This window comes from Octodon degus, unplaced genomic scaffold (assembly GCF_000260255.1).
Source record: "Octodon degus isolate 3935 unplaced genomic scaffold, OctDeg1.0 scaffold00036, whole genome shotgun sequence".
NCBI lineage: Eukaryota > Metazoa > Chordata > Mammalia > Rodentia > Octodontidae > Octodon > Octodon degus.
In genome coordinates, this window is record NW_004524612.1 from 9,458,723 (window position 1) to 9,484,480 (window position 25,758).

The 25,758-nt window shown below is 50.7% G+C and overlaps 3 protein-coding genes across 6 annotated transcripts in view; 1 reads left to right on the forward strand and 2 right to left on the reverse strand.

Moving 5' to 3' along the window:
* Positions 1 to 9,095: 9,095 nt before the first annotated feature.
* Positions 9,096 to 11,287, reverse strand: LOC101573835 (heat shock protein 75 kDa, mitochondrial). The gene has a single exon (XM_004630663.3). It carries the CDS (start codon positions 11,229 to 11,231, stop codon positions 9,111 to 9,113), a length of 2,121 nt encoding a protein of 706 aa, XP_004630720.1. The 5' UTR covers positions 11,232 to 11,287; the 3' UTR covers positions 9,096 to 9,110.
* A 4,067-nt stretch (positions 11,288 to 15,354) lies between these two features.
* On the forward strand, positions 15,355 to 22,016 carry R3hcc1 (R3H domain and coiled-coil containing 1). 3 transcript variants are annotated; one of them, XM_023714709.1, is made up of 10 exons: positions 15,355 to 15,420; positions 15,696 to 15,823; positions 16,157 to 16,294; positions 16,930 to 17,296; positions 17,354 to 17,620; positions 17,851 to 17,856; positions 18,299 to 18,471; positions 19,515 to 19,585; positions 20,722 to 20,817; positions 21,736 to 22,016. In XM_023714709.1, exons 1-10 carry the CDS (start codon positions 15,379 to 15,381, stop codon positions 21,864 to 21,866), a joined length of 1,419 nt encoding a protein of 472 aa, XP_023570477.1. In that variant the 5' UTR covers positions 15,355 to 15,378; the 3' UTR covers positions 21,867 to 22,016. The 3 variants fall into 3 exon arrangements, with proteins under 3 accessions (XP_023570477.1, XP_023570475.1, XP_023570476.1); XM_023714707.1 differs by having other exon boundaries at positions 16,930 to 17,620; XM_023714708.1 differs by lacking the exon at positions 17,851 to 17,856 and having other exon boundaries at positions 16,930 to 17,620.
* A 961-nt stretch (positions 22,017 to 22,977) lies between these two features.
* Positions 22,978 to 25,758, reverse strand: part of Loxl2 (lysyl oxidase like 2) — a 76,521-nt gene continuing 73,740 nt past the window's right edge. For both annotated transcript variants that reach the window (XM_023714670.1, XM_004630664.2), the window contains exons 13-14: positions 24,771 to 24,882; positions 22,978 to 24,224 (exon numbers count right to left, since the gene is read on the reverse strand). In XM_023714670.1, the coding sequence (XP_023570438.1) occupies positions 24,145 to 24,224; positions 24,771 to 24,882 (192 nt within the window). In that variant the 3' untranslated portion in view covers positions 22,978 to 24,144. The remainder of the gene's footprint in view (positions 24,225 to 24,770; positions 24,883 to 25,758) is intronic.

Genomic DNA, 25,758 nt, shown 5'->3' on the forward strand with positions numbered 1-25,758 from the left:
AACTTCGATAAGCACTCTTGATCAACTCAGTTTCATAAGAACCAACCACCACTGCCTGACTTTTGCGTGCCTTTGAATCTACTCCCCACTCCCCCACCCACCTGGGTTTTGTTTTTGAGACGGGGTCTCGCAGTGTGCCACAGGCTGGCCTTGAACTTGCTCTGGAGTCCTGGCTGGTATCGAACTCTTGGTGATCCTCCTGCCTCAGCCTCCCTGGAGCTGGAATCCTAGGCGTGTACCACCACATCTGGCTCTTGTTTTCCTTACTGCACAACTTTGCCATTCACCTCCTTTATTTATTTTTATTTATTTATTTAGTGTAGAGCCTACAGGATCTCACTACACAGATTGGACTCATAGTGATTCTTCTCCTGTTTTTTTTTTTTTTTTTAGAGGGGATAGTTTTATTTTACTTCACAGGTTCATTTTCTGATTTTGTTAATTTATGACAATTAAATGGAAAATAAATATTGTATCATTTTATTAAATTAAAAATATCTTAAAATTTATATGTGCATTCTCATTTATTCAAATCATATAGTATTTATAAACTTTTGCTGAAATGCACAATAAAAATGATGCAAAGTGGCATACCATATAACTTTTTTTTTTTGCAGTACCGGGGATTGAACTCAGGACCTTGTACTTACCAGGCAAGTGCTTATTCTACTGAGCTATCTCCCCAGCCCAATATATCACTTTTGAGAATTATTTTTATCACGTTTTTAAATAATGTCCATAAGATTAGCTCCCATAACCAGGTCATTCTGAGTCTGTTTAATCTCTCTGTTGTTCCTTTCTCTTCTGGTCATGAAGGTAAGGATTCTCCTGTTTTCAGCCTCCCAAGCGCTGGGATTATGGGTGCGTGCCACCACGCCCAGTCTCAATGGCCATCTTGGCAACCTGGAATGGAATCCCTGGCTGCTGCGCTCTGCCTACGCAGGCACTTTAGTCCCCTGAGCTATTTGGCTGGCCCTTCCATTCATCTCCTTTATGTTTGCATCCAGGTTTTTTTCATTTGTGATATAAAGCTGCATAAAGTTTTTACCTCAGTATTATGTCTCATGATGACTGGAAAGCTACAGGGTAGGTTTCTAGTCTTTCCACGGTTACCCTCACATTTCCAGCATATGGCTTTGACTGTATGTTTTTCTAACATGTTGTAAAGTTCTGGGGTTCCTCTCCCTGGAAGACCCTAATACGTTCATGGCACACACTGCATACCGGCCATCCATCGTGTTATGTTTCAATAGCTTCAGTTTGGCTTGAAAGAATCAACTTCTTTCTATGGAAAGTTTTCTCTATCTTCATACTGAAAAAGACTAATATCTGTTTCACTAATTATCAACATCATGCTAATCTTACTTTGTCTCCTAGAGCCTTCCTTTTTCACTCCTCAAAAGCAATTTTTTCCATAATTTTATTGAGAAATAAATAGCAATGAGACAGTTCCAAATCAAATTGTTTGGACAGTAATTAACACATTGCACACATTCTTCCTAGTGGTTAATTGCTGTACAAGATGCGGACTTGATATCCTATTTACAAACACCATTAGAACAAATCCCTCTGTTCATTAAGAGAATGTAACTATATATCTATCCTAACCACTTTGAATACACAGATACAAAATGGACATTCATCTATATCCCCTTTTTTGTTAAGTTCCATCATTTAAATATTATAGGTGTGTGAACTCAGCAAAATATTCTAAAAGAGTTCAGTAGTCCATAATAGTATTGGGTCTTCCACTTCACTGGCAATGTCAGAAATTGTTGACCCGAGTTCCCTACAGCTCAACATAACACCATGGCTTTACTTCTTATACTTTGTTTTTATACTTTTCTGCTGGATGGTTAATACCAAGGTAAAGCAGGACCTATGCAACAAGAGTTGTAGCTCTCAAAAGCAATTTTTATTTATGCAGCTCAGGCTGGCCTTGAATTCACTACATATGTAACCCAGGGTAGCCTTGAACTTGTGAATATTTTGCCTCAGCCTTGGAGTGCTGCAACTGGCCCCAGCCACCACACCTGGTCCTACAGGAGTATTTTAAGGCAAGTCTTAGATATTGTGTCCTTTTACTCAGAAACACTTTAGTGTGAATCTCTAGTAGATGAATCACTGCTGTGACAACGGGCTCCACATCGCTGCCAAAAAGGCAAGAACAGTTCTTCACCCAACACTCAGACCTACGTTCCCTGACGTTACCAAGCGTGTCCCTCTACCACTGCATTGTTCACATCTGGACCCACAAAAGCTCATGTCTGGCATTTGGCTCAAGTGTCTTTTAAACTCTTTAGCATTACTCCCCCCACCAACGTTTTACTGTTTGTGTTTACAAGTCTTTTTGTAGGACATTGTTTCTCCTCTCTCTCCTGTCCTCCTCCTCCCTTTCCTTCTCTCCCGCTACCTCCTCACTCACCCTTGTGGGGGAGTTTGTGAGTGACTTTTGTTCTTGCTTCCACCCCTGTCCTGGGGCACCCAGTTAATAGATACTGTAAAAGGGAAATAATCTGTACAAAGGGAAGAAAAAACTGAGATGAGAAAAAGGTGGGGGCCCGGGGATATTCATGGATGTTAAGTAGGATGGCTTAGATAATTCTGCTGAGTTTTAGTGGTCTACAGGGGGAGGAGTTGAAGTTTAATTTTTTTCTTGTCCTTTTTAATTTCTTATAGCTTTTTTTAAAAACCAATTTTGCACACTTATATCTGGTAATCTGAACAACTAATCTGAAGACACATTAGACAATACAGCAGCCACTGTCAAATTACTTTTTTTTTTTTTTCCAGACAGTTGTAACTGTATTTCAGTCTTTTGAAAGAGTCCTGGGGCTCCAGACTCAAGTATGCCTCTAGGCTGGGTCCACTGCTCCAAGTCTTAAGGACAGGGAGCCTCGTACCCTCCTCCTTAGGTTACTCCTTCACCAACAGTGAGCCCCAGGACAGAAGATGCAACAAAACAGGACCTCTCCCTCCACAGCAAGTGTTGATCTCAACCGTGGCATGATGGGAAATAATGCAACTCTTCCTTGAAACTGGGCGGTGCTGAGAGGTGCCTGCCATGCTGATTCCCTTATACTTCCTTCCAGTCTCTGAACTAGTTCAACTGGCCGGTGAGCTGGTTGATGCGCTCACCCCGATAGCCAGGCGAGCCCATCTCCTTGAGGAAGCCCACTCTGTTCTTGGTAGCGTGCCGGGCCACAGACAGGTAGAAAGGGCACAAGAAGCAGGCAATCTCCTGGAAATGCGCCCCTGGAAAGGCGATTTTGTGGATGAGGTCTTCCTGGCAAATGACACCAAACTTGCCCAGGTGCGCCTCGATCACAGTGTTGTCCGTCAGCGGGAAGGCCTTATTCTTAACCTTGCCCTGTCCCCGTTTCTTTCTTTCTTTCTTTTTCAAGCTGTTCAAAGTGTTTTATTCAAATATAATACAAATACATATACATTATACATATTCATGAATTTTTACAAACTGAACATAAGTTTATGTACCTAGATTAAGAAAATGAATCATCCCTCAAGTCCATTTCATGCCTCCTTTATCCATTACCTCCCTCCTAAGAGTAACCTGAATGCTGACATTTAACCACATGGCTTAATGTAGCTGTTGATAATTGCTGCATACCAACCAACCCCAGAGCTTCAACACTTTATGCCATAGTTGTAGAGACAATTCTGTTTGTCTTTGTTCATAGTTGTCTTTACGCAGCTCTCTCCCATGTCTTGGGATTCAGGACAGCCCTGTTTTAGCAGTTTGGCCATCTGAATGTCAAAGGCAGGAAATAAGAGAACAAGCAGAATTATGAAAGTCTCCTACTTACTCAGACACCATTGTAGCCAAAGCTAGAATAAAGCTAAGACAGTGAGCCATGATTGTGGAGAATTAGCCCCGTCTCCATTCAAACTTTATTTTGTTTACCATGGATTTTTTTGCATTCCTGTTGATCTTTACAAATATTGCACTAGAATATTCTTCTTCAATACTGAGTTTTTCAGTGCTCCCTAAATTTTGTGGGTGGGGGCAAGTTCCTTCACTGTCTCAATGTAACTAGCCCTCATCCTGCTGGAGAAAGATATTCTGTATTTTCAGAAGAGCTGTAGTCACATAGCAGAGAGAAAGAATCAGAGCTATTAATGCAGTTAGTTAATTATAATTACTTTTCACTATTTGTGAGTTTTTGTACAAAGGAAATTATGTACCATGAATTCCTTTGAGTCTGAACTCTATCCCATAACATTACATTTATAAAATGCACCCCTAGTTTTGTATGTAACTGTGGCTCATTCCTTCTCCTGCTGTGTAGAATCCCATCATGGGAAGGTACCACAAAGTTGAAGGGCATTTGGCTGGTCTGTGAATCGCTGTTGTGAAGAACGTGACTGGAACAGCTTCCTTGAAGTTCCTGTCATATAGCCATGCCTTTTAGTTGGGCATACACCCAGCAGTGAACTTCAGGGTAACACATCTGCTCAGTGTTAGTCAGATAGTCAATTTTCCAGCAATTCATTCTTTTAGCTGCATTATAAGTATTGATATCTAGAACTAAAAGTCTTCCAGTTTTGTTCTTGAGATTATCTTGGACATTTCTTGTCCTTTGCATCTCTAAATGTGTTTTAGAAGAAGTTTTCCAGCTTCCACCAAAGGGGGGGAAGAACCCATTGACCTTTTCAGTGGGCTTTCTCTGAACCTAGAAACTAACGTGGCAAGAACAGCCCTGTGGCAGGACCTTTGCGTCTTCGGAGGCCTTTCTCAGTGCCGCATACCTCTAGATACCTACTTTGCACAAGACAGGCAGACAACAAATATATTAAATATATTGTTGGTCAGTGGATGCCTTGTTCATAGATGGCCTCAGCTTGAGCGATTTTCCAGCCACCCACACACATCTCACAAACATGTGACTTCACTGTCATCTATTTCTCTGGCCTTGTGGGGATTCTTCTTTTGGGTGCGTGGAATTCCCTTCCCTCCTGACATAATCTAATCATCCTTGACAAACACACTTCACATTTCAGTCTTCTACAGAGCTAGCCAGTCCTCCCTGTGATCTTCCACAGCGCTCTTTAACCTGATTTTAAATTTCTGCCTTGTACTGGGATGAGCTGGCTACCAACCAGAGCCAGCCTGGACTAAGCAAATCTGCGCAGGATAAAGGAACAGGTCCATTCCATTGGTGTTGGGTTGTTTGCTTCAAGTCGTAGGTGTCAAGCCCATGGCCTTCCCAGGCCATATTGAGTGAAGAGGACTAGTCTTGGGCCAGTCACCGGAGGTTTCAGTGCATACTCAGCTGGCTCCAAGGCAGACTGGCACATGGCAGAGGGCAGCAGTTCATGGCGGTGGCAGAGAGCACGAGCGAAATGGAGTAGCAGCAGCAACAAGGGCAATGGAGAGGAAGTCTAGCAACAGAGAGGAAGCCTCCCTGTCTGCATTTCAAAATGAGTTCTCGAGCCTTAGCTCCACTATCCGCAACATTTTGAGTTTGGGGTGTGACTTTAACAAAGACACCACTGAACAGCTTCTTCAGGCTAAGTCTTCAATGGTCTTCTGTGCTGGTGAACTCACCCTGTTAGTACTTTGGAGGTGGACAACGAAGGCCCAGCAAGGTTCATCACGTGCTTCCGGAGCGCGAGGCTCCACTTCTAGTCATTTCACGCGCACACCAGCATGCTGCTGCCGCCAGGAATCATGAAGGAAAGATTCCAATTGCTTAAATCTGATTTCTTTTACCTTCCTCTTTTGCTTTTCCAAAAGTGCCTGCTTTGCATGGGTGGCTTTGAGGGCTTGATAAGCCTTTCTCTTTTTTAGGAGATTTTTTTCTGGAACCAAAGGGGATCTTTTTTCTTTGCTCTTCTTCCACCATCTTTACAGTGTAAGGGTTGCACCCTATTGTTTTGTTTGGTGAAGTCCTGTATCATTTCTAATGGGATATTTTTGGTTTTTATTGTTTTGTATTTAGATGATAACAAAAAAATTTTTTTAAAGAAATAGGATTTATCTTGACTGAGATATTTCAAAATAAAAAGCTGGGGGAAAACAAACATCACTGAGATCTTAAGAAAGAAGAAATCCCAAGGAAACAAAAGGTGAACTTAAAACCTGAGAGGCCGGCCAGGGAGATAGCTCAGTGGAATGAGCGCTTCCCTGGCAAGTGCCTGAGTTCAATCCCTGGTTCCGCAAAAACAAACAAACAAACAAACAAACAACCAGAGAGGCTGACCTGGTGGTATCCCTGAGGTGGGTGCTGCAGGTCCAAGAGAGGGGCGCCCAGGTCCCTGTACTAAGCAGGGAGCCACTGCTGCCCTGAATGACCCTCTGCCATCCTCGTGCTCAGTTCTGACCTCCCGCTGTGGAATGAGGGTGAGTGAGGGAGCCATCATGAGATGGGGAGACCTGGTCCCATGCATGGGTTCCTGCTCTTGAGAAAGAATCTCCAGCCTGAGGCCTGCCCTCTGTACCATTACAGCCCCTCACCTCTGCTTCCTGCCCTGGACAGCGTCACCTGTAGGCCCAGAAGGAATCCTAACCTGACAGGCCATTGCGCCAGCCTTGACCTTGGACTCCACAGCCTCCAGGCCTTGTGGCCAGCCACTAGGTCACTGGTGTTTGAACTTTTCCAATGTAGCCTGTTCGTATAGCTTAAGCAGTTTTGCTTGAGAATAGCAGGAACCCAGGACCATGCTCAGAGGCATGCATTGTCCATGTTTTTGTCTATTCCTTTTTCTCCCTTGTCTTTTAAGCAGATATGGTCAATTTGGTGTCATGTTTCTTCACAACTTAGACTTTTAAACATAGGTACTTCCTGTGCCATTACAAATTTAATATTAATTTTCCTTCTAGCCCCTCAAACTCCTGTTGGTCAAAAGGCTCTGATGGGGAGGTTGGTGCTTGAACAGAGAAAAGCCTGGGTTAGTGCAGCAGCCCATGCGCTTGAGTTCTGCATTCATGCATCCAGCCAATTGCACATTGAACATTTAAAAAAAAATAATGATAAATGCTGCCAAGGCTGCAGGGAAAAAGGAACTTTTCTACACTGTAGGTGGGAATGTAAACTAGTACAGTCGCTATGGAAATCAGCATGGAGATTCTCACAAAACTGAAAATAGAAATCCCATTTGACCCAGCTAGTTCTCTTCTGGCTATCTTCCCAAAAGAGTAAAAAGAATCATATTACAGCGATACATGTATACCCCTGTTTAAAAGGGGAAAGATTTACATGATCTGAAAAGAAACCAGAGTATGTATACCCATGTCATAGCTAACTTTATAATAGCTAAGTCTTGGAAACAGCTCACACGCCCATCAACAGATGAATAGGAAAGAAAATGTGGTATTTATGCAAAGGGGAGCACTACACTTCCATGAAGGAAGACAAAGAGTCATTTGTAGGAACATGGGACCATGATGCACCTTGAGACCATAATGTTAAGTGAAACAAATGAGACACACAAACTTAAGTATTGCACGATTTGTATGAGAAACCCAGAATATAAGTAAAGAGCAAAGGAAAAGCTAGACAATAGGAGGTAGGAAGGTCTTTCACAAACGGGAAGGGGAACAAGTGATGGAAGAAGAGGAAGGGAAGGAAGGGAAAGGACATGAAAAAAGGCGAACTGAAAATACAGCTTTTGTAAATGGGAAGGGGACTGAGAGTTGGAAGGGGCAGGGAACATGGGGGCTAGGGAAGAGGCAGAGATCTGAGATATATTATGTCTACGCACCAACTTCCTGCAATAAAGGTAATCATTATGCAGTGCAAACGTAGACCAATTAGAAGTGATGCCCACACAGAGCGGGTATCAGCTCTTGTCATCTTTCCAGAGCAATGCAATAGAGTCATTAGTTAGCAGCATTTGCAGAGTACTAGGTCTAGTAAGGGATCTAGAGATGGTTTAAAGTGTATGTGAGGACGTGTGTGGGTTATGTGCAGTGCCACACCCTTTCATGGAAGTGACTTGGACATCCACGAATTCTGCTCTGTGGAATCCTGGAGTCCACCCAAGGTGAATCCCAGTGGGTGACTACGACGTTCAAACATCTGCAGATCCCAGTCACCAGGCTGTCCCCAAATTGTCTGTCCCTTGCAGGAGCTCAGAGGTTGAGATGAAGACAGATCTGAGCTCCACAGCCCATAGCAGGTAGCCCCAGCACCATCTTGCATTCTGTTATTCTGGCCCTTTAAGAAAGGCCAGAACTCAGCAGCGTTGAGACCACAGTCTCCCAGAAACTGAGAGACAGCAAACATGCATCTGTGAGTTAGGGGGTCACGGAGGCCAGCCAGGTAAAGCAGGACAGAAAGGCTTCTCATTCCTTCTTCCTTCTGATTCCTTGGTGGCTCTGAGCCCTCCATTTTTCCACACCGCCCTTCGCTAGGGTGTCCCCCACCCCCTAGCCCCAGGGAGGGTTTCACTCTGCAGCTCAGGCTAGCCACGAACGTGCTAAGTGGTCCAGGCTGGCCTGGGCCTCCCAGTGCTGGGAGGACAGGTGTGCAGTACCACATCTGACTTCATTAGAGACACATTTTCAGTTATTTATGGATTTTACAGAAAAGTCTTGAGAGCTAAGCTGCACAGGACAGGTGCCAGGCTGTCCCCAAACTGTCTGGTCCTTCTGGGGTCCTCACCTTTTACCGCTCCACTTCCTATTGCAAAATTTCTGAGACACTTCCGGTGCTATCGAGGGTTGAAGACTATCTTTCTACGACATCATAGTTTGTAGAATATTCTGGTCTTAACATTTCTTCTGGTATCTGAGCTGCTAGAAAAGTCTATAAGCCACTTGATTTTTTCAATTTGTACTCCACATAAATTATACAGTAATAGTCTTTTTTTAATCACTCAAGAAAATACTTTTACTTTGATCTGAACCAGTGGTTTAATCTCTGAGACAACATTTTAATTTTTAAAATTCACATTTTCTTTCTTTTTTTTCTTTTTTTTTTTTTTTTTAAGAAATAGCTTTTAATTGAGGTAAATAAAGCTCACGGTGGTGGTCACAGCCACAGCGTCTGTCTTTCCTCTTTGTCTGGGGGTCACTTTCCAGGCAGAAACACACAGTTCCATCTGTCCTCTGAGCTGCACCTCACATTGCAGGACCAGCTGCTTGACTGTCAGTGTTGCTCCAGGGCCTTGACAAGAAGGTCATTCAGGCGGCTCACCATGGGCCTGGGGTCATCGACAAGGCCTGCTGCTATCATGGCGTTTTCATAGATCTGACCCACAAGCAGCTGGGCCAGTTCCGGCTCACGCTGTCTCAGCTCACTGAGCTTCCTGATGAGTGTGTGCCTGGGGTTGATTTCCAGCGTGGGCTGCAGGAGCTGTGCACGCTCCTCTTCGGTCTTGGCTAGCTGCTGCATATGCAGGAAGTGCCGGGCGGCCCCCATCTCTAACACAGTCACCATGGCAGGGTGGGTGTCCAGGCGGAGAGTCACCTTCACATTGGTGACTCGGGACCCCAGTACATTCCGCATCCAGGCCATCAGCTCCTCTGTCTCCTTCTCGGATAGGCGCTCCCCAGCTGGGGATGAGTCCTCAAACTTCTCTTCCTTGTAATGATCAACAACTATATCTGTCTCCACAGAAATCAGCTTCTTCTTGTCAAATGCACGAAGGTGCAACAAGGTGAGTTCATCAAACTGCTCATAGCAGAAGAGGACCTCTGTGTTTTTCTGCTTCATAGCCTCAAAGTAGGGTGAGTGCTCAGCCAGGTGCCGGCTGGGAGCACACAGGTAGTAGATGTTGCGGGTGCCGGCCTGCATACGGCTGGCATAGTCTGAAAGGCTGGTCAGCTGCCCAGCAGGCAGTGCTGAGGACTCGTAGTGCAGCAACTTCGCAATGTCTTCCTTGACCTCTTGCTCTGCCGTGGTTACGATGCCCTCCCTCATGAATAAGCCGTAATCTTCAAAAAACTTTGCATATTTCTCAGCATCTTTTTTGCTCTGGTCAACGAAGAACTTTATTAGCCTCTGCTGCAGAACATCCCGGAGTTTCCTGATGAGGACGCTGTCCTGCAGGAGCTCCCAGCTGAGATTTAGGGGGATATCCTCACTGTCTACCACACCTCGGATGAAGCGCAGCCACTTGGGCAGGATGTCTGCAGCCTTGGTCTGAATGAGGACCTTGCGGCTGTACAGAGCCACACTGGAGCCCAGATCCCTGCTCACATCCAACATGGACGGTTTCGTCTCTGGCACATAGAAGATGCTCCGGATGTTGAGTGGTGCATCTGTCTTGTAGTGCAAGGTATAGCGGGGTTTATCATAGGCCTGGGCAATGTAGCGGTAGAACTGTTCATGTTGCGACTCGTCAAGTTCCTTGGGATCCATCATCCAGATGGCCTGCAGGGTGTTCATGCGTCTTCCATTGAGGTACAGGGGGAAGCTGACGAAGTTACTATATTTTGTCACCACATCTCGAACCCGGGCCTTGCTGGCAAACTCTTTGCAGTCTGACTTGAGGTGGATGATAATTTTGGTCCCAGTTCTAACGCCTGAAGCTTCAGCGATTTCAAACACTCCAGAGCCATCTGAAAGCCACTGGTAGCCTGGGCTCCCTGGAGCTGCAGAGCAGGAATAGACTTCCACTCTGTCAGCCACCATGAAGGCTGAATAGAAGCCCACTCCAAACTGGCCAATGATCTTGCTGCTGGCTTCCGCCTGGTCCTGTAGAGCTTCCAGAAAGGCCTTTGACCCTGACCTGGCGATCGTGCCTAGGTTAGATACAAGCTCCTCCTGTGTCATTCCGATGCCAGTATCCTGGATTGTGATGGTTCCTTTTTCAGTATCAGTCTTCAGGTGAATCTCCCTTTCTGGCAATGTTTGGCCATCAGACACCAGTTTATGGCGCAGTTTCTCCAGGGCATCACTAGCATTGGAGATGAGCTCCCGTATAAATACCTCTTTTTCTGAGTATAAGGAACAGGCCACAATGTCCAACAGCTTCTTTGTCTCTGCCTGGAACTCATGTTTGGAGATAGAACCCTGCACCGCCTCTGTGCTGCTTATGATGGAGTGCAGGGGCTCCTCCTTCTTGTCCTCCGCAGCCTGCGTGCTGTATGGCTGTTTTGCATAGAAGCTAGAAGCCAGCTGCTGCCAGTGGCTCCTGAGCTGGACTGTGGACCTCTGAGGACACAGAATTGGTTTTCCTCCTGAGGCGGCCGCCAGAAACGGAGGTCGCAGTGGAAGCCAAAGACCGCGGCCCCACAGCAGCAGCGCCCGAAGCTCGCGAGCCATATCTCCTGTCCCCAGAGCCTTGCGCGCCGCTGGCTGGCTAGAGCTGGGGTGGACCCTTCTCGGGTGCCAAAATTCACATTTTCTTGTTCAAGGAAATAGTGTTACTTTTTAGTTTTCACAACTGTTCAAGTAATTTTTTTTCCTTTCTCAGGTATGTTAATTAATCTTTTGTGGCTCTCCAGGGCTGAACTGTGTATTCATATTTTGCTTTAATTGCTTTACTCTTTTTGTCTTATTTGGTTTCTTGAGATGGTGTCTCCCCACGTAGTAGTTCAGGTTGGCCTAAAACTCTCCGAGGAGTCACAGTGACCCTCCTGCCTCAGCCTCACAAGTGTTGGTTTACAGGTGGTGCCACTATGCCTGGCTTTTTCTTTGACTTTCATGTAGTGTTCTAGGGACTTTTGCATGTCTGAGAGTAGCTTTTTTTTTTTTTTTTTTTCACAAAAGGCCTCTCATAGTTACTTAGATTTTGAATTATATTAGTTTACAAAAATAACAAATTTAAATATGTTTTTTTTTTTTTTTTTTTTCACAAAAGGCCTCTCATAGTTACTTAGATTTTGAATTATATTAGTTTACAAAAATAACAAATTTAAATATGTAGCATTCGTAAGTTTAATTTATAAATATCATTTATATATCTAATATATTTTATATGAAATGAGAGCTACTGATAAATTTAAGATAAAACTAATTTCAATTAATATTTGTTCCCTGCTTCCTTTACTTATTTACTTATTTATCTTGTCTTTTGGAGACAGGGTCCCACCATACAGCTCAGGCTAGACTTGAGCTCACTTGTAGCCCAGGCTGGTCTCAAACTCATATTGATTCCCCTGCCGGAGCGTCGGGAGTGCTGGGATTCTAGGTGTGGCCACCACCCCTGGCTCCGGCTTTCTTGGAGCTGAATGCGGGGTGTTTTGCAACGTGGAGCCCAGACTGGGCAGTTGAGTGGCTTAGTGAGAACATGCCTCCAAGCCGAAAACAGAAAAACCAAAAGCCAGGCTGAGGACACAGCTCAGTGCAACGGTCCTGGGGCTATCCCCAGCGCACACCCACACACACAGAGCACACGGACATGCACTTCAGCCCTTGTGTCGTGCGCTTCTCCCCTCCCTTGCCCACTCCTTCCCTCTGGTTCTCAGCCTTTGCATCCACTAATCTACTTTCCACTTCAAAATTTTGTGCGTTCAGGACCTTTACATAAAGGGAATGGTCTAAGTGGCATTTTAGGCCTGAATTTCTCCTGCGTTTTCACCTGTCCCTGATTAAGTTGCTTGTGGTAGGTCCTTATTAGCCTTTAGGTGACACCAGGCTCTGGCCAAGGTTCTGCTTCGTGCCTTCTGTTGCTAACGCCAGTCTTCTTCCTCTGGCTCTTTTTCTCACTACATCAGGGTTGGTCGTGGTTTGCGGGCCTTGGTCTTTTCAGAGACAGCCTTCCGTTTTACTAATTTTTCTACCGCCTTTGTTTCCAGTTTCGTTGGGTTTGGTTGATGTTATCTTCCTTGCGCACTGCTTGTGGGGCTTCCTCTGACATGCTGTGGTTTCCTAAGGAGGCCGCAGACCCTCCTCGCCATGGGCTGCATATGCCTTGCTGCCTCTCCTCTGTGGCTTCTTGATCAAAGGAGAAAGTCCTTCTGTCCCCAGGCCTCTTCTTAAACCACCGCAGGGGCAAGGGTTGGGGTATCTTGCTGGTATTGGGTAGTGGCAGAAGTGCAGGTGTGTCGGGATCTCTAATGACACTGCAAAGAGTGGCTGACTCTCCCAGCTCCCTTTCTGGCTTCTCTGACTGCATCCTGGTGGAAAGTTCCCGGTGCTTGGCAGCTGTGGGCAGGGAGACAATCCGTGCTCCCTGGGGCCTTTCTCCTGTGAGGGGCGATGGTGTTTGGCTGCCACTGTCACGAAGTTCTCTGTCTTGCTAGGCTGCCGCATTCACTCATTTCTGGCCCTTTGCCTAGAATAAAAAAGCTTTGGTGGGGGTTTTAGGTTTTTCTGTTTTGTACTATATCCCCCATGCCTCCCATTCTGGGAACATTCCCTGGCGCACACTTAGCTGCTCACACTACTGTACGCATTCCTAGCTTCTGTCTCTGGCCATAAGCCACAGCATTAAGACACCTCTAAGGACATCCTAAGGATGGAAAGTCTTAGTCTTAGGGTGTCTTAAAGCAGGTACTTGGCAGCCAGGCTAGATCTGGCTTTCAAGGGTGAACTCTGCCCCCCTTAGCTAGGCGGCCCTGGCTAAAGGTCGGCACATGCTCCTGTCTGCACTACACACAACCACTGCCCCTGCAAGGGCTGTTTGGCAAGCGCCACGGAAGCAGCAGGTCTCTGTTTTATGCCAAGCTGCTGATTTGTTGTCACATTTCCGACTGCAGTTGTTGGTGCCCCTGGGGTCTCTCTCACATCATCCAGTGGCCCTGGTAGCCGTCACCCACGTTGAAGTGTCTTTATCATTGAACACAGAAGTCAAGCTTTCTTAGGCTTCCTGGAGAATGAGACAGCTATTCACTAACATTTTCTTTTGTGTTCTTAACATACTCATCCGTGATGCCCTTATCCCCTATCAATTTCTTGTTAAGCGTTTCTTTGCTGTAGAAATTGCACTAATCTTCCGCTGCTCTTTGTGATGCTGACTCACCTCTGAATGAGTGGGCATCGGTCTACTTTCGCCTGCTGTTTGCTTCCCAATCATGTGTGGAGACCACTGCGGTTCCCATGACTGGTTCCTAGCTGGCCCTAGATGAGCCCCACCCCCCAGAGGAGGCTGAGTGCAGACGCTTCTACCTGCTCAGCCTCTAGGATTCATGCACAGGGTGTGGAGGAAGCGGGGTTCATGAGGAGCTCTCCTCTGAGAGTTTTGTTTCTACTAAAACTATGAATTTGCTGAACACAGTCTTGGGCTAGCTCTGAGAAGGGGGTGTGCTTTCGGATTTGGAGTTTGTTTCTCCACGGGGAGGTTTATTTTTAAAAAACTACTGGGGATCAGAGCCAAGGGTGCTGTATCACTGAGCTGTCTTTTGTGACAGGGTCTCATTAAGTTGCCAAGGCTGGGCTCCAACTCTGATCCTCCTGCCTCAGCTGTCCAAGAACAGCAGCTGGAATGACAGGCATGTGCTACTGCACCTGGCTTCTCCATGTGCATGCTGTCTCTAGCGTAGGTCTGTTCTTATACGACCATGAGGAAGATGGCTCCGGTACACATGGCATCATGTCCTTCCTTGTCTCTTAGAAAGACTTGGGACAGGGGAAGTTTGAGAGAGCAAAATCTCAGTTTTCTCCATTGCTCCTTCTCTGAGGGACAGCTCTGCCTCCGCATGGTGCTCACACCCCAAGGCGGGGCCCGCTCAGACTGGACCTAATCTTGGGTCTTAGGTGATGTCTGCCCAAGGCCCTGTTTTGCCATGCACTGCCCTGGGCTTCTGGATTCAGGTGACCAAGGGCTTATATTTTAATGCTTTTCGGGGAACAGCAGGATTCTAGCCCTGGTCTCCTAGGTTATAGCAGCCCATCTTAGCAGCTGGCTGAGAGCAAGCACTTTTAAGCCCCATGCAGGTGGGTGCTGGAATGATTCACGAGGGAAAAGTGTAGTAAGTGTGTGTTCACCTGCAAATCACTGTGCTAGCGACTGCCCATCCAGCTGCCCACATGAGCACCCCTGGCCGGTGGCTTGTCCTAGGAAGGCCCAGAGTGCCAGAACACCTAGTGCCTAGAAACTCCCTTCCTCTTTACTCCTTTAGGTTCCCGAGGAGGGGAAACTTAGGAAAATCTAGTTCTGCCTCCACCTGGGGAAAAAATTAGAGTGGAGTTTGCAGTAAGGTCCACCTTTACTTAGAGAAAGACTCTAGAATTGACTACCATGCTAACTCTGGATAAGCCATTTTATCTTTCTGATTTTCCCGGGAATGTAATCCCTAGCCCATTCCGGGTGGGAGCAGTTGGTCGTGTTTGTATACACTCCGCCCCCGCAAGGCCACGCCTAACCACGCCCCTCTCCGCTCGGCCTGCCTTAGGCTCCGCCCCCGGCCCGGTTACGTCAAAGAGCCCACCCCTCGCCGATCCTGCGTTACCTCCCCCAAGCCGCACGGTGGCGCTGAGGCTCCGCCAGGGCCGGGGACTTCGGGGGCTCGCGGGAGGGCGCAGGCGCATGGGGATACTGACGGCGGCGGCGACGCGTAGGGAGACTGCGGTAAGTTTCGTGGGCTGTGGGGTATTTTCTCATCCTGGTCTCCCACTCCCGGCGGGTAGGGTGAGTGGGCGACGCGGTTCAGGGCCGGGGCGACGAGGGCAGCGCGGGAGGCGGCCCTGGTGGGACCCAGGCGACCCCTCCTGCCCCTCAGCGCCCGGGACCCGAGTCGGCCTCCTGCTCGGCCAGTCTGCAGGGCCCTGTGGGCGCCGACACTTGGGGCCGGGCGCGGGCGGGACCTGGGCTCTGAGCTGCAGCCCGGCCCACCTCCCCCGCAGCCTCCCCCACCGGTCACCCTGGCCCTTCTCTGCTTGGACGGGGTCTTCTTATCGTCGACCGAGAATGACTTCGTCCACTGCGTCCAGGAGGAGCTGGACCGCTTCCTGCTGCAGAAGCAGCTGTCAAAGTACGCGGGAGAGAGGGAGCCGCTTCATTGAGGAAGGATAGGATCTGTCGCCTCCCCCAGGTGCAGCGCCCGGGTAACTGGCTAGCAGCTGACCCTGACCTTGGCCGTTCACTGTAAGAACATGCACCGTCAGTCTCGTCCAGCCGCATCTTTCCTCTGTAATTCAGCATAGCTTCCAGGGATGACTTTATGCCCAGATACTTTGCTCTGGACTCACGGGCCCGGCGCATGTTAACCTGGGCGTGGATCTGGCAGGAGGCAGGGCCCCCGGGGGGTTGGGGGGATTGTGTGGAAGCGACTCTTCCCCCAGCACTTCTCCCCATCCCTTTCCAGGGTTCTGCTTTTCCCCCCATTGTCCAGTCGCCTGCGGTACCTGATCCATAGAACAGCGGAGAAGTTTGATCTCTTGAGCAGCTTCTCTGTTGGTGAGGGGTGGAGACGCAGGACGGTCATCTGCCACCTGGACATCAGGTGTGTTTCCTGTTGCCTGGGAGCGCCCCAGCACTGGGCTTCTTGTGGTAGAGCCAGTTGGCCAGCCCTCAGGAGGGCAGGGCTTGGCAGGAACAGGGCAGGGAAGCTGTGGGCTTGCCTACCCCCCTTGTGTAAAGTCAGTGCTGCTCTTTGCTTCAGCAGACATGCACTGCTGTGGAATTCGCCTGGCAAATTCTGCTGTCCATGTTAGGCCAGATGAGGATGGGTCAGCCCACATTTTTGGTCACCTGTGGTCCTGAGATGATAGCACAGGGAGCGCCTGCCCCACTGTCATCTCTTTCCACTCAAATCTCACTGAACATGCATGTGACTTACTGCAGTGGCTGTCATCCCAGTGTTTTTCTAATAAGAGTTGCACAGCGTGTCTACCCCGTGGGGTTTGTGGACACATACTGGGAGCTCTCTGCTTTCATTCTAGCACCCAAAGGCAAGCTGGTTTTTGGGACTTGTCAGAGGTGGCATTCTGCCTCAACCAGCATGCCTTCCTAAGGAATTTTTGAAGGTCTTTGGCTTTTGTTTGTACTTAATGCTGACGGTGTCACCTGCATGACAGGTAGCCCCATATTCCTGTGGGGCCAGACACACTTTGATCACTACCTTCTGTTCTACTCCAGGGTACCAAGTTCAGATGGCCCTTCTGGCCCCTGCCGCCCACCTGCCTCCCACCCTGACAAATACCGTGGTCCTCGGTCCACCTCAAACCAGGGAGCAGGCGTTGGTCCTCGAGGTCCTGGCCGGTGGCGCAGGGGACGAAAGCCAGACCAGCCTTTGTATGTGCCCCGGGTGCTGCGTAGGCAAGAAGATAGGATGGAGACCTCTGCCCTGGAGCTCGAGGGAGAGGCCCCAGCTGGTGGGGTCTTGGAAGAGCCCAGTGACGCCAGTGCTGGGGACCCTACTGCGGATCAAGTACTCCCTGTGTTGATGACTCAGGAAACTGAGGACCTGAAGGGCCCAGGCCAGAGCTGTGAGAATGGGCTAGAGGCAGCTGGTGCTGTACCCCCAGGCCCTGAGAGTCCCTCAAATGAGCCAGGGCTAGAGCCAGCTGGTGCTGTACCCCCAGGCCCTGAGAGTCCCTCAGATGAGCCAGGGCTAAAGCCAGCTGGTGCTGAGCCCCCAGGCTCCGAGAGTCCCTCAGGGAAGGAAGGTGGGGTGGAGCTAGCCACACAGCTAGGGTCCAGTTTGCAGCCAGCCCTGGAAGAGGAGGATTCGAGTCAGCTGGAGCAGAGTCTGGTGGATAGAGAGAAGGAGGATGAGGAGGAAGAGGCCAGCTGCCCTGAGGACGATTACAGTGAGCTGTTGCAGGAGGTGATGCGGCTCTCGAGCCCAGAAAAGGGAGGGCGGAAGTGAGGTGGGTGTGGCCACAGGTGGATGGAGTGTGGGGAGGGGGTGTGCCTTGTGGCTCTGTGTGGGTGTTGGATGAAAGGCTCTTCAGGGCCTGTGAAGTAGGAGGTGTAGAGTGGGTCCCAGCTCAGGCGGGCTAGTTGACTTTGGGCGAGTCCTTTGCTCTTCTCTGTCTTTTTCTTCGTCTGAAAAAGACAGTGGTAAGATGATCCAGAGTGCAGAGGCAGGTGCTCGCCTAGACTGCAGAAAACCACCCTTCTGCCTGGAGCTTTTATTTACAAATTGCATTTCCTTGGAACCGCGGTTTGCTCAATTTCGGCTGTGGGTGCCCTTGGGAGGGTGGGCGCTTTTGCTCTTTTGTACCTGAAGGATGGAGCTGGACAGACTTGCTTAATGTTGCCTCACTAATAGGGTGACATGAAGCAACCAACCTGGCCTTCCCAGCTCTGTCTTTAGTGACCCCGTAGACTAAGGGCCCTCCCGTGAACCCCTGCATCCTGATTTCCTACCCTGTCTGGGGCTGCTGGGGGCTCCTGGGGGCTGGGCTGTCCCCTCTCTGTAGAACCCTCAGTGGTTTTGAAAGCAGATGTTCTGGGCCCTGCATGCCAGAGCTTGCCTTGCCAAGGGGTCTGATCCCTCCAGATCACTGTGCACCTGACGGAGAAGGACATTCAGATAAAGAAGGCCCAGCTGGACGCATCCTACTTCATGGAGGAGTTGCCTGGGGAGAAGGACCTGGCGCATGTGGTGGAGATCTATGACTTTGAGCCAGTGCTCAAGACGGAGGACCTGCTGGCAACGTTTGCAGAGTTCCAGTGAGTGCTGGCCGCAGGGTGGAGGTGGAGCAGGGCCTGCCTTGTGAAGAGCACTGAGGACAGCCTTGGTTGTTAGGTCACTCGCCTGCCCCTTGCTGGTACCTCATGATGCAGAAAGAGCGGCGGGCTCTGTTGGGGGCAGGGGAGGCTGCTGGCTGAAGCTGGGAGAGGAGAGCTGTGCTGGGGTTGTAGACGTGGGACCAGCGGGTCTGTGGAGTGTGGAGGCCCATGTTGGTGTGGGAGCTGTTTCTGGGCGTCCAGCTCACGCAGCTCTGGAGGCCAGGGAGCTATTCAGGAGCAAGACTGCCCGATTTCCCCAGTTCCTCTGGATCCAAGTTCCTGCCTTTCTCTCTCTTAATTTTCATTTGCCTTTCTCCACTGTTGTACTTTTTTTCATTGCCTTTGTTTATTTCGAGACATGGTCTCACTATATTCAACTTCCCTGAAACTCAGAGCAGTCCTCCTGCCTCAGCCTCCCACATGCTGGGATTACAGGCACACAGCCTTCTGACTGCTTTGTGTCCTATCTTCCTTTGTGCTCCCTGTGCTGAAGGGAGCATGGTATGTCTTTCTGTTCTTAGTCCTGGGCCACTAGCCCAGGTGGGCAGAGTCACCAGAGAAGCTGGGCATGCCCAGAGCTGCTGTTGGCCTCTCCTGGATGCAGAGGAAGGAAGCTGAGACAGAGTCCCGGTTTGCCCCCCAGCCCAACCCTCAGCTTCGGAGCCCACATCCCTCTGGGTGGGGCAGTGCTGGCAGGGTGCTTCCTTCAGGCTGGCCTTGCGCCGTAGGAGCCCTTTGCACCCTAGTCCTTCAGTGTGGACCCGGGCCCACCTGGCCTGTTATAGTGTAACATGTGTCTTTGTGAAGCTGACCAGGTGCTCTGGAGAAAAACCTGGTAGCAAATGGTTACCTCTGTCCTGGAATAGAGGGCCCTTGCTTGGGTGGAGGTGTTTGAGGATTGAGGTAGGAGGGAGGTTGCCTGTGAGAGCCACAGAAGGGTTTGGCACTGGCATTGTGACCGCCTCGGTCCTCTCCCCACACAGGGAGAAGGGGCTCAAGATCCAGTGGGTGGATGACACACATGCCCTTGGCATCTTCCCCTGCCTGGCCTCAGGTAAGGTGGCTTTTTGAGGCTCCACCCTGTCTCTGAGCAGCATTTTTGGGGACCCTAGGCTCCTTGGGTGGACTGCCACCCATCTCCAGGTGCAGGCCCCTTGGACCAGCAGGCTGCCAGTGTGAGCTGCAGTTTGGGGTTTAGTTGTCTTTTGGGCAGGGCCTTTGAGTTCTGTTGTTGTGGGTCAAGCCCTCGGTCCTACCACATCTGGAATGAGACTGTCAGAAAACACTGGTGTTGTGGGCCCCACACTTGCACACTGGCAGTTCTGCAGGGTTCAGGTGGCGGCATCTTCATTCTGTTTTCGTGTTGGCCTCACGGTGGGACAGTGCCTTGTCTCACAGACAGAGGCTGCGTTCCCAGAATGCCAGCGTGAACCTGTGAGTGTCAAAGCTGGGGCTACCACCCAGCTGCCCCTGACTCCAGCTTGTCCCACTTCAGCCGCTTTCCTCTCACCCTTGCCACCCCACTGGTCACTTTGAGAGTCTTTATAAATAGCTGAACCACATAGTCAGCCTGCTGAACACCAGAAAGAGGTGTCTCCTACACCGCTGTGGCCTGGTCCTTAGACCAGGATGGTCAGGGGACTGAGGGGTTGGGGGCCTTGGGGGCTCAAAACCCTAGAGAAGGAGCCCCTTGAAGGAAGGCAGGGAGGGAAGGCCGAGAGCTCTGGCTGCCATGGGAAGAGCAGGCTCTAGCTAGAGGTGCTGTCTCCTGGCCCTGACAGTGTGGCAAGAGCAGGTCATGTCCTGGCCTCTGTTTCCCCATTTGTAAAGCAGCAGATGACAAGGACCTGACCTCCTCCCAGCTCTGTCACACTGCTCCATGAACAGCCAGGTGCTGCATGACTGAGCGGGACTAGGGCAGGGAGTGCAGGTGCCCAGGGCATCTTGGGTGGTATATGATGGAATTTGGTGTAAGCTGGGCTCTGGGTGGCTCCTGACTGGCAGCCTGGGGCATCACCTGGGAGACAGGAGGGCTTCCCCTAGGCAGGTCTGTGGGACTCAGGGCATGAGGGGCATGGAGGCCATTGTCTTACCAGCCAGAAATATGGCAGAGCGGACCACTGAATCTGGGATGGGTGGGCAGGGTGGCCGAGCAGGAGGCTCACATGCAGATCCGCTTGCCTCCCCCAGCTGCCCAAGCCCTGACCAAGGAGTTCTCCATTCTCAAGATCCGGCCACTCACGGAGGGAACCAGACAGTCCAAGCTCAGAGCCCTGCAGAGGCCAAGTAAGGGTGCAGGTGCACATACGGGCTTGTGCTGCACAGGCTCTTCCTGGGTATTGCCCTTTCTATGCCCTGTGTTTTAGGAACCCCAGGGGCCTGTGTTCCCTCTGTGAGGGTTTCAGGGTGAGTGGTATCTGCAGCTGCTGCCCGGGATTGCCCTCCATTCGCTCCTCCTCCAGGCGTGGCCAGGTAGAGCCTGGCCTGCTTTCTGGGGGCTGTGGAGGCCCCACCTCACAGGATGTGGAAAGTGCTTGGGCTTTGGGGTCAGCCCTCGTGGGTCCTGGCTCTGTCACTTGTCTTTGTTGTTGTTTTTTGTTTTGTTTTGGCTGGCTCAGGATGCCTTAAGGGCAGGTCTGGTAAGGCACGAGGATCACAGCATCCTGAGCCTGACTGCTTTGCTTAAGCAGGCACTTAAACAACTGAGCTACTGGGCAGGCCCCCATGCTTGTCTCTGCATGAGCTACTTAGTCTGTGAGTGTATTTCCTTCCCTGTAAGGTCAGATTACCCAGGGTAGGCAGAGGTGTGGAGGAGAGCATGCCGACCGCCTGGGGCCGAGAGGGGACCCGGCAAGTGCACGAGAAATAATGTTAGTCCCGCCTTTACAGAGTTCTTCCAGAAAGCACAGTGGGGACTCCTAGGTCAGTTTTCCATGATTGCAAAACAGGCCAAGGCAGGTGTGCCAGACCAGCTGGGCTGTATGGATGGTGAGCAGGCCTCTGTTCAGTCCCGTCTGTAGGTCCAGGGCCCCAGGTGTATCATCCTGACTTGATTTCCCTCAAAGCCCCTACAGGACAGGGAGGAGTGGCCCTCCCCGCTCCCTCTGCACAACCAGGGAAACAGTCGGCTCCCGTGCACAGCCTCTAGGCTGCTCTGTGCCAAGCTCTGACTCAAGCCCCCCACCTGGTGGGGCTTCCTTTCAGAAATCCTGCACCTGGCAAAGGAGAGGCCACAGACAGACACAGCTGTGGCCCGGAGGCTGGTGGCTCGGGCTCTGGGGTTCCAACACAAAAAGAGAGAGCGGCCTTCCAGCCCCAGCAGCCTGTCATCCTGAGGCCCCAGGCCTGGCTTCCTGGGCTAAGCTGGGCCCCAACAGCATAAGCCTTAACTGACATCAAGACAGCCTCACCATGGGGCCACCCGGTGGGCCTTAGTTTGGTTTAATCCCAGAAATTGAAAAAAATAAAAACTCTTTAAGTTCTTTTAATGATTGCTTCAATGGAACACTAGGGGGCGCTGGCTCACCTCCCATCGTGGGCCTGTGGCTGCTGGAGACCAGGTCACCCTGGAACCCTGACCCAGAGATCCTATCAGGGCTCCCAGTTGGCCACAGTGCATCCTGTTGGGCAATAGTTGTCCGTGCTTTATGTGATCAGCCTGGTGTCTGCCAGTTCAAATATCCCCTGCCCTCCTCCAGGCTGGTCTGGGTGTTACGTCAGTGCAGGTCACAGAAGGGCCCCTCCTAGACACAAACACACACCAGCCCAAGGGCAGCACTGCATGCGGCTGCCTTTGCTTCTGACTTCTCTGCTGGCTCCTGTGGAGAGTGGATGCCGTGGTGGCACCAGCTGGAGCTTTGGGGTCGTGGTGGACTCCTGAGTGGCTGACCCCACAAGCCCTTCTCGCAGGTGAGAGTGAGGCTTGGGCCACCCGCCCCCCTGCTGCTGGGAGGGGCACACAGTCCTTCGTGAAGATCCTGATGACTGTTTAAAACTTGCTGTCCCCTCTGGTCCTGACCAAACTACTCTACCCTAACAAGTTTCAATACAAAGCACCAGGAGTTCCAGAAAAGCCTCTGCTGGGGCTTTGTCAAATGTTGTGACCTTCCTAGAATGCTTTTCAGAGGGCTGTAGTTGCTCCCTTCCTAATCTGGATTGAGGAGCTCCCGGGGTGCTCTGGACTGTAGGGGGCAGGGACACCAAGGCTGAAGGAGGTAATTAGGCATCTAGGTGAAGCTCCTTTTCAGCAGGGAGCTGGGGGGTGCGGAGGTTCAGGCGAAGGCCAGGTGTATGTCCAGCACCTTCTAGTCCATGTTGCAGGTGTGTGTGTATTGTGATGGGTCAGTGAGCCCCAGCGTCCCCAGTACTCCAGTTACAATTACCCCTGAATCAGTAACCCCAGAATGAGAACCAGAAAGATGACGCAGTGACACAGGCTGGCTGTTCTTTCTTTTGAGCTATATTTTCGAAGGCTCGGTCGGATGCCTGATGTTAAATGCCACAATAAATGACTTGTGTTTCAAAGGCTGTGGAAATACAGTAATGGAATCTTCCGAAGCAGGAGGGTGGAGAGAAGCGCCAACGAGAATGAGCACCAATGTGAGCGCACCTAGTGGGAAGATGTGGCAGGGTTACAGTAGTCCTGCCTTACCCAAGGTTCTGCTCGGAGGTTTGAGGCCAACTGGGGTCCAGAATGTCAAGTGGAAAATGAAGCGCTTTCTCAGCTGAATTTTACAGTCCTGAGTAGCACGATGCAATCTTGAGCCACTCTGCTGCCTCACGCCTGGGACGCGCCTCGCCCCTCTGCCCAGCGCATCCACGCTGTGTACGTTAGCCACCCAGCGTCATCTCTTATCAGACCCACTGTTGCGGACTCTCAGGGCCCCTGTTGAAGTAAAACTTATTTTATTGAACAATGGCCCAAGGGTGAGAGTCCCGTCCCTGGCAATGCCAAGAGAAGGCAGAAAGTGCTTCCTGTGAGTGAGGCAAAAGCACGGTAAGCTACTTGGGGAGAGGGACCACATTCATGCAGCTTTTATTACAGTATATTGGTATAGTTGCTTTATTTGCTATTTTTTCTAACCTCTTACTGTGCCTAAATAAAATTTTATCCTAGGTATGTGTAGGAAAAAGTATATGTAGGGTTGGCACTGGTGTGTGGCGTCCACTGGGGTCTGTAGAATGGATCCCTGTGGATGGGGTGGACTACTGTACTTAGGACTGAACAGAGCCAGTTGGCAGGCTGGGAGGAGAAGTCTGTGTTCAAGTCTGCTGGGGGTCACCCTGGCCTCCCCCGGGGCACGTAGCTCCCATGTGCTGTGTTTCGCCGCAGAGGGAATCCACCCCATATGAACCGTGTAGTCTAGGGGCGTCGTGTGGAGGGTGGACCATGGCTCAGCTGGCGCAAGCCGATGGCAGCCTGCGTGTCACTCCAGATGCTGGCAAGTTAACTCCCGGCACTGCTCCCACAGCCCCGTAGCCAAGCCCAGCCTCCGAGGCCAGCCCAGGCCACAGCACCTGGTGATGAGGGCGCACCTCCTCCTGAGTTGAGTCTGGATGGCCCCCGGGGAGATGCGGGTTGACCCGAAGACAGGAGGTGACCCCGAGGCGTCCTTACTGCGTGGAGAGCTGATTATTTAAGAGTCCACTGAACTGCTCAAACTTCTGTTCTGTCTCCTCACTCAGTGAGCCGCCTGAGGAGGGGAATCGGGGAGAAGGTTTGGCCAGTGAGATGCTCAGCCCTTAACCTGAGCCGGGGCCACTGAGTGCCACCAGGCTGTAGTGTCTTTAATTTCACTGTCACCTTCCTGCACAGCCGAAAGCTCTGCTTTCTTTGTTATCCCGAGTCATATAATCCAAGAAAAAAAAGCATAAATGGAGACAAGAAGTAACAGTGGTTCTTGCTTCTAATTTTTCACAGAGGAGAACCCGGTACACAGCCTACCCTTTGCTGACACCCACATTTTTGAGGCCCCATGCATGATGAGTTGGTGGACTCAGCTCAAGCCCTTAAAGAGCTATAGGGTCTGCTCTCTGGGTGCAGCCCATTCTGTGCCGCCCTCTGCTGGGCCAGAGCTGGCTATGAAACAGCCTCCGCCCAGGCCTCTGGAGCCAGTTGCTGTCTCCTGAACCCAGGAATGTGGTGCTGGCTGCTGCCTCTGCTTCCTGGAGAAAGTAGGGCAGCTCTGCCCTGGCCTGAGGGTGGGCCAAGGTGGGGCGGGGCAGGCCCGGGGCCTTACCTATGTGGCAGTTGTACATCCAGATGCGGTGACCGTCATAGCGACACCTGCACTTCATGATGTTGTTGGAGAAATCTGACTCTGGGACCTCATAGTTGGGGTTAATGACAACCTGGGGGGAATCAAGTCAGAAGCTGCTGTTACTTCCCTCCTTGGTCGTCCTGTACCCACAGCTCAGGTCTGCCAAGGCTAGCCTGGCTTCTAAAGGCAGCAGGTGCCAAAGGAGGTGCCAAAGAGTGGCTAAGTGCTTGCCTGGCAAGCACAAGGTCCTGAGTTCAATCCCTGGTACCACAAAACAAAACAACAATAACAACAAAGAGCAGTTGAGGGCAGGACTGGCCAGAGGGGAGAAAGTGGGTCCTGGCGATGTCCTTTAGGCAGGGCAGAGCTCAGCGCTGGGTGGCAGTGAGGAGCATGGCCTGGAACAGTGAGACCTCAGGACCTTCTGCCTGCCTGTCTCAGTCACAAGGGGAGGCCTCTAGCAAGGTCACCCTTCCTGGGACCCCAGAACAAACAGCTGGGCCTTTCCTAGAAGGAAGAGGAAGCCAGCTGCAGAGATGGGGTAGGGAGAAGGAAGAGGGCTGCCTCACGGCAGTGGTGGCTGTATGGGCCCCTTTCTACCCCTGGGCCTAGGACCAGGTGACCCTACAGCCCTTTCTGCTCCACCACCCAGGGCTGACCTCATGCTGAGAGGGGTCTGGGAAGGGACGGAAAGGGGAGGTTTGGGGTGAGGAACTGAGGAGAGAAGCAAATACAGGAGGCAGAGGCAACAAGACAAATCTGGCTGGGGCAGTGAGTGAAGGTTCAAGGGACATGGGACAGGACTTTCCTCAGGGGCTGCGTGTATTCAGAGGGGCTACAACCGCTAAGGGACATTCCAGGTGTGGGGCTCCAGAGGGCCCTGGACAGGACCCCTTACCAGACTGGCCTGTTGGAAGAGAAATGGAAACTGAAGCCAGCCTGTGGCCTGGCCAGGCAGAGGCCACCC

What these genes read in the sequence shown, in the direction of transcription:
- R3hcc1 (XM_023714707.1), top strand. Translation starts at nt 15,379, where the DNA reads ATGGGGATACTGACGGCGGCGGCGACGCGTAGGGAGACTGCG. An exon ending in ATCTGCCACCTGGACATCAG is followed by an intron (nt 16,295 to 16,929) that starts GTGTGTTTCCTG and finishes GTTCTACTCCAG; the next exon opens with GGTACCAAGTTCAGATGGCC. An exon ending in CAGAGCCCTGCAGAGGCCAA is followed by an intron (nt 20,818 to 21,735) that starts GTAAGGGTGCAG and finishes GCTTCCTTTCAG; the next exon opens with AAATCCTGCACCTGGCAAAG.
- LOC101573835 (XM_004630663.3), bottom strand. Translation starts at nt 11,231, where the DNA reads ATGGCTCGCGAGCTTCGGGCGCTGCTGCTGTGGGGCCGCGGTCTTTGG.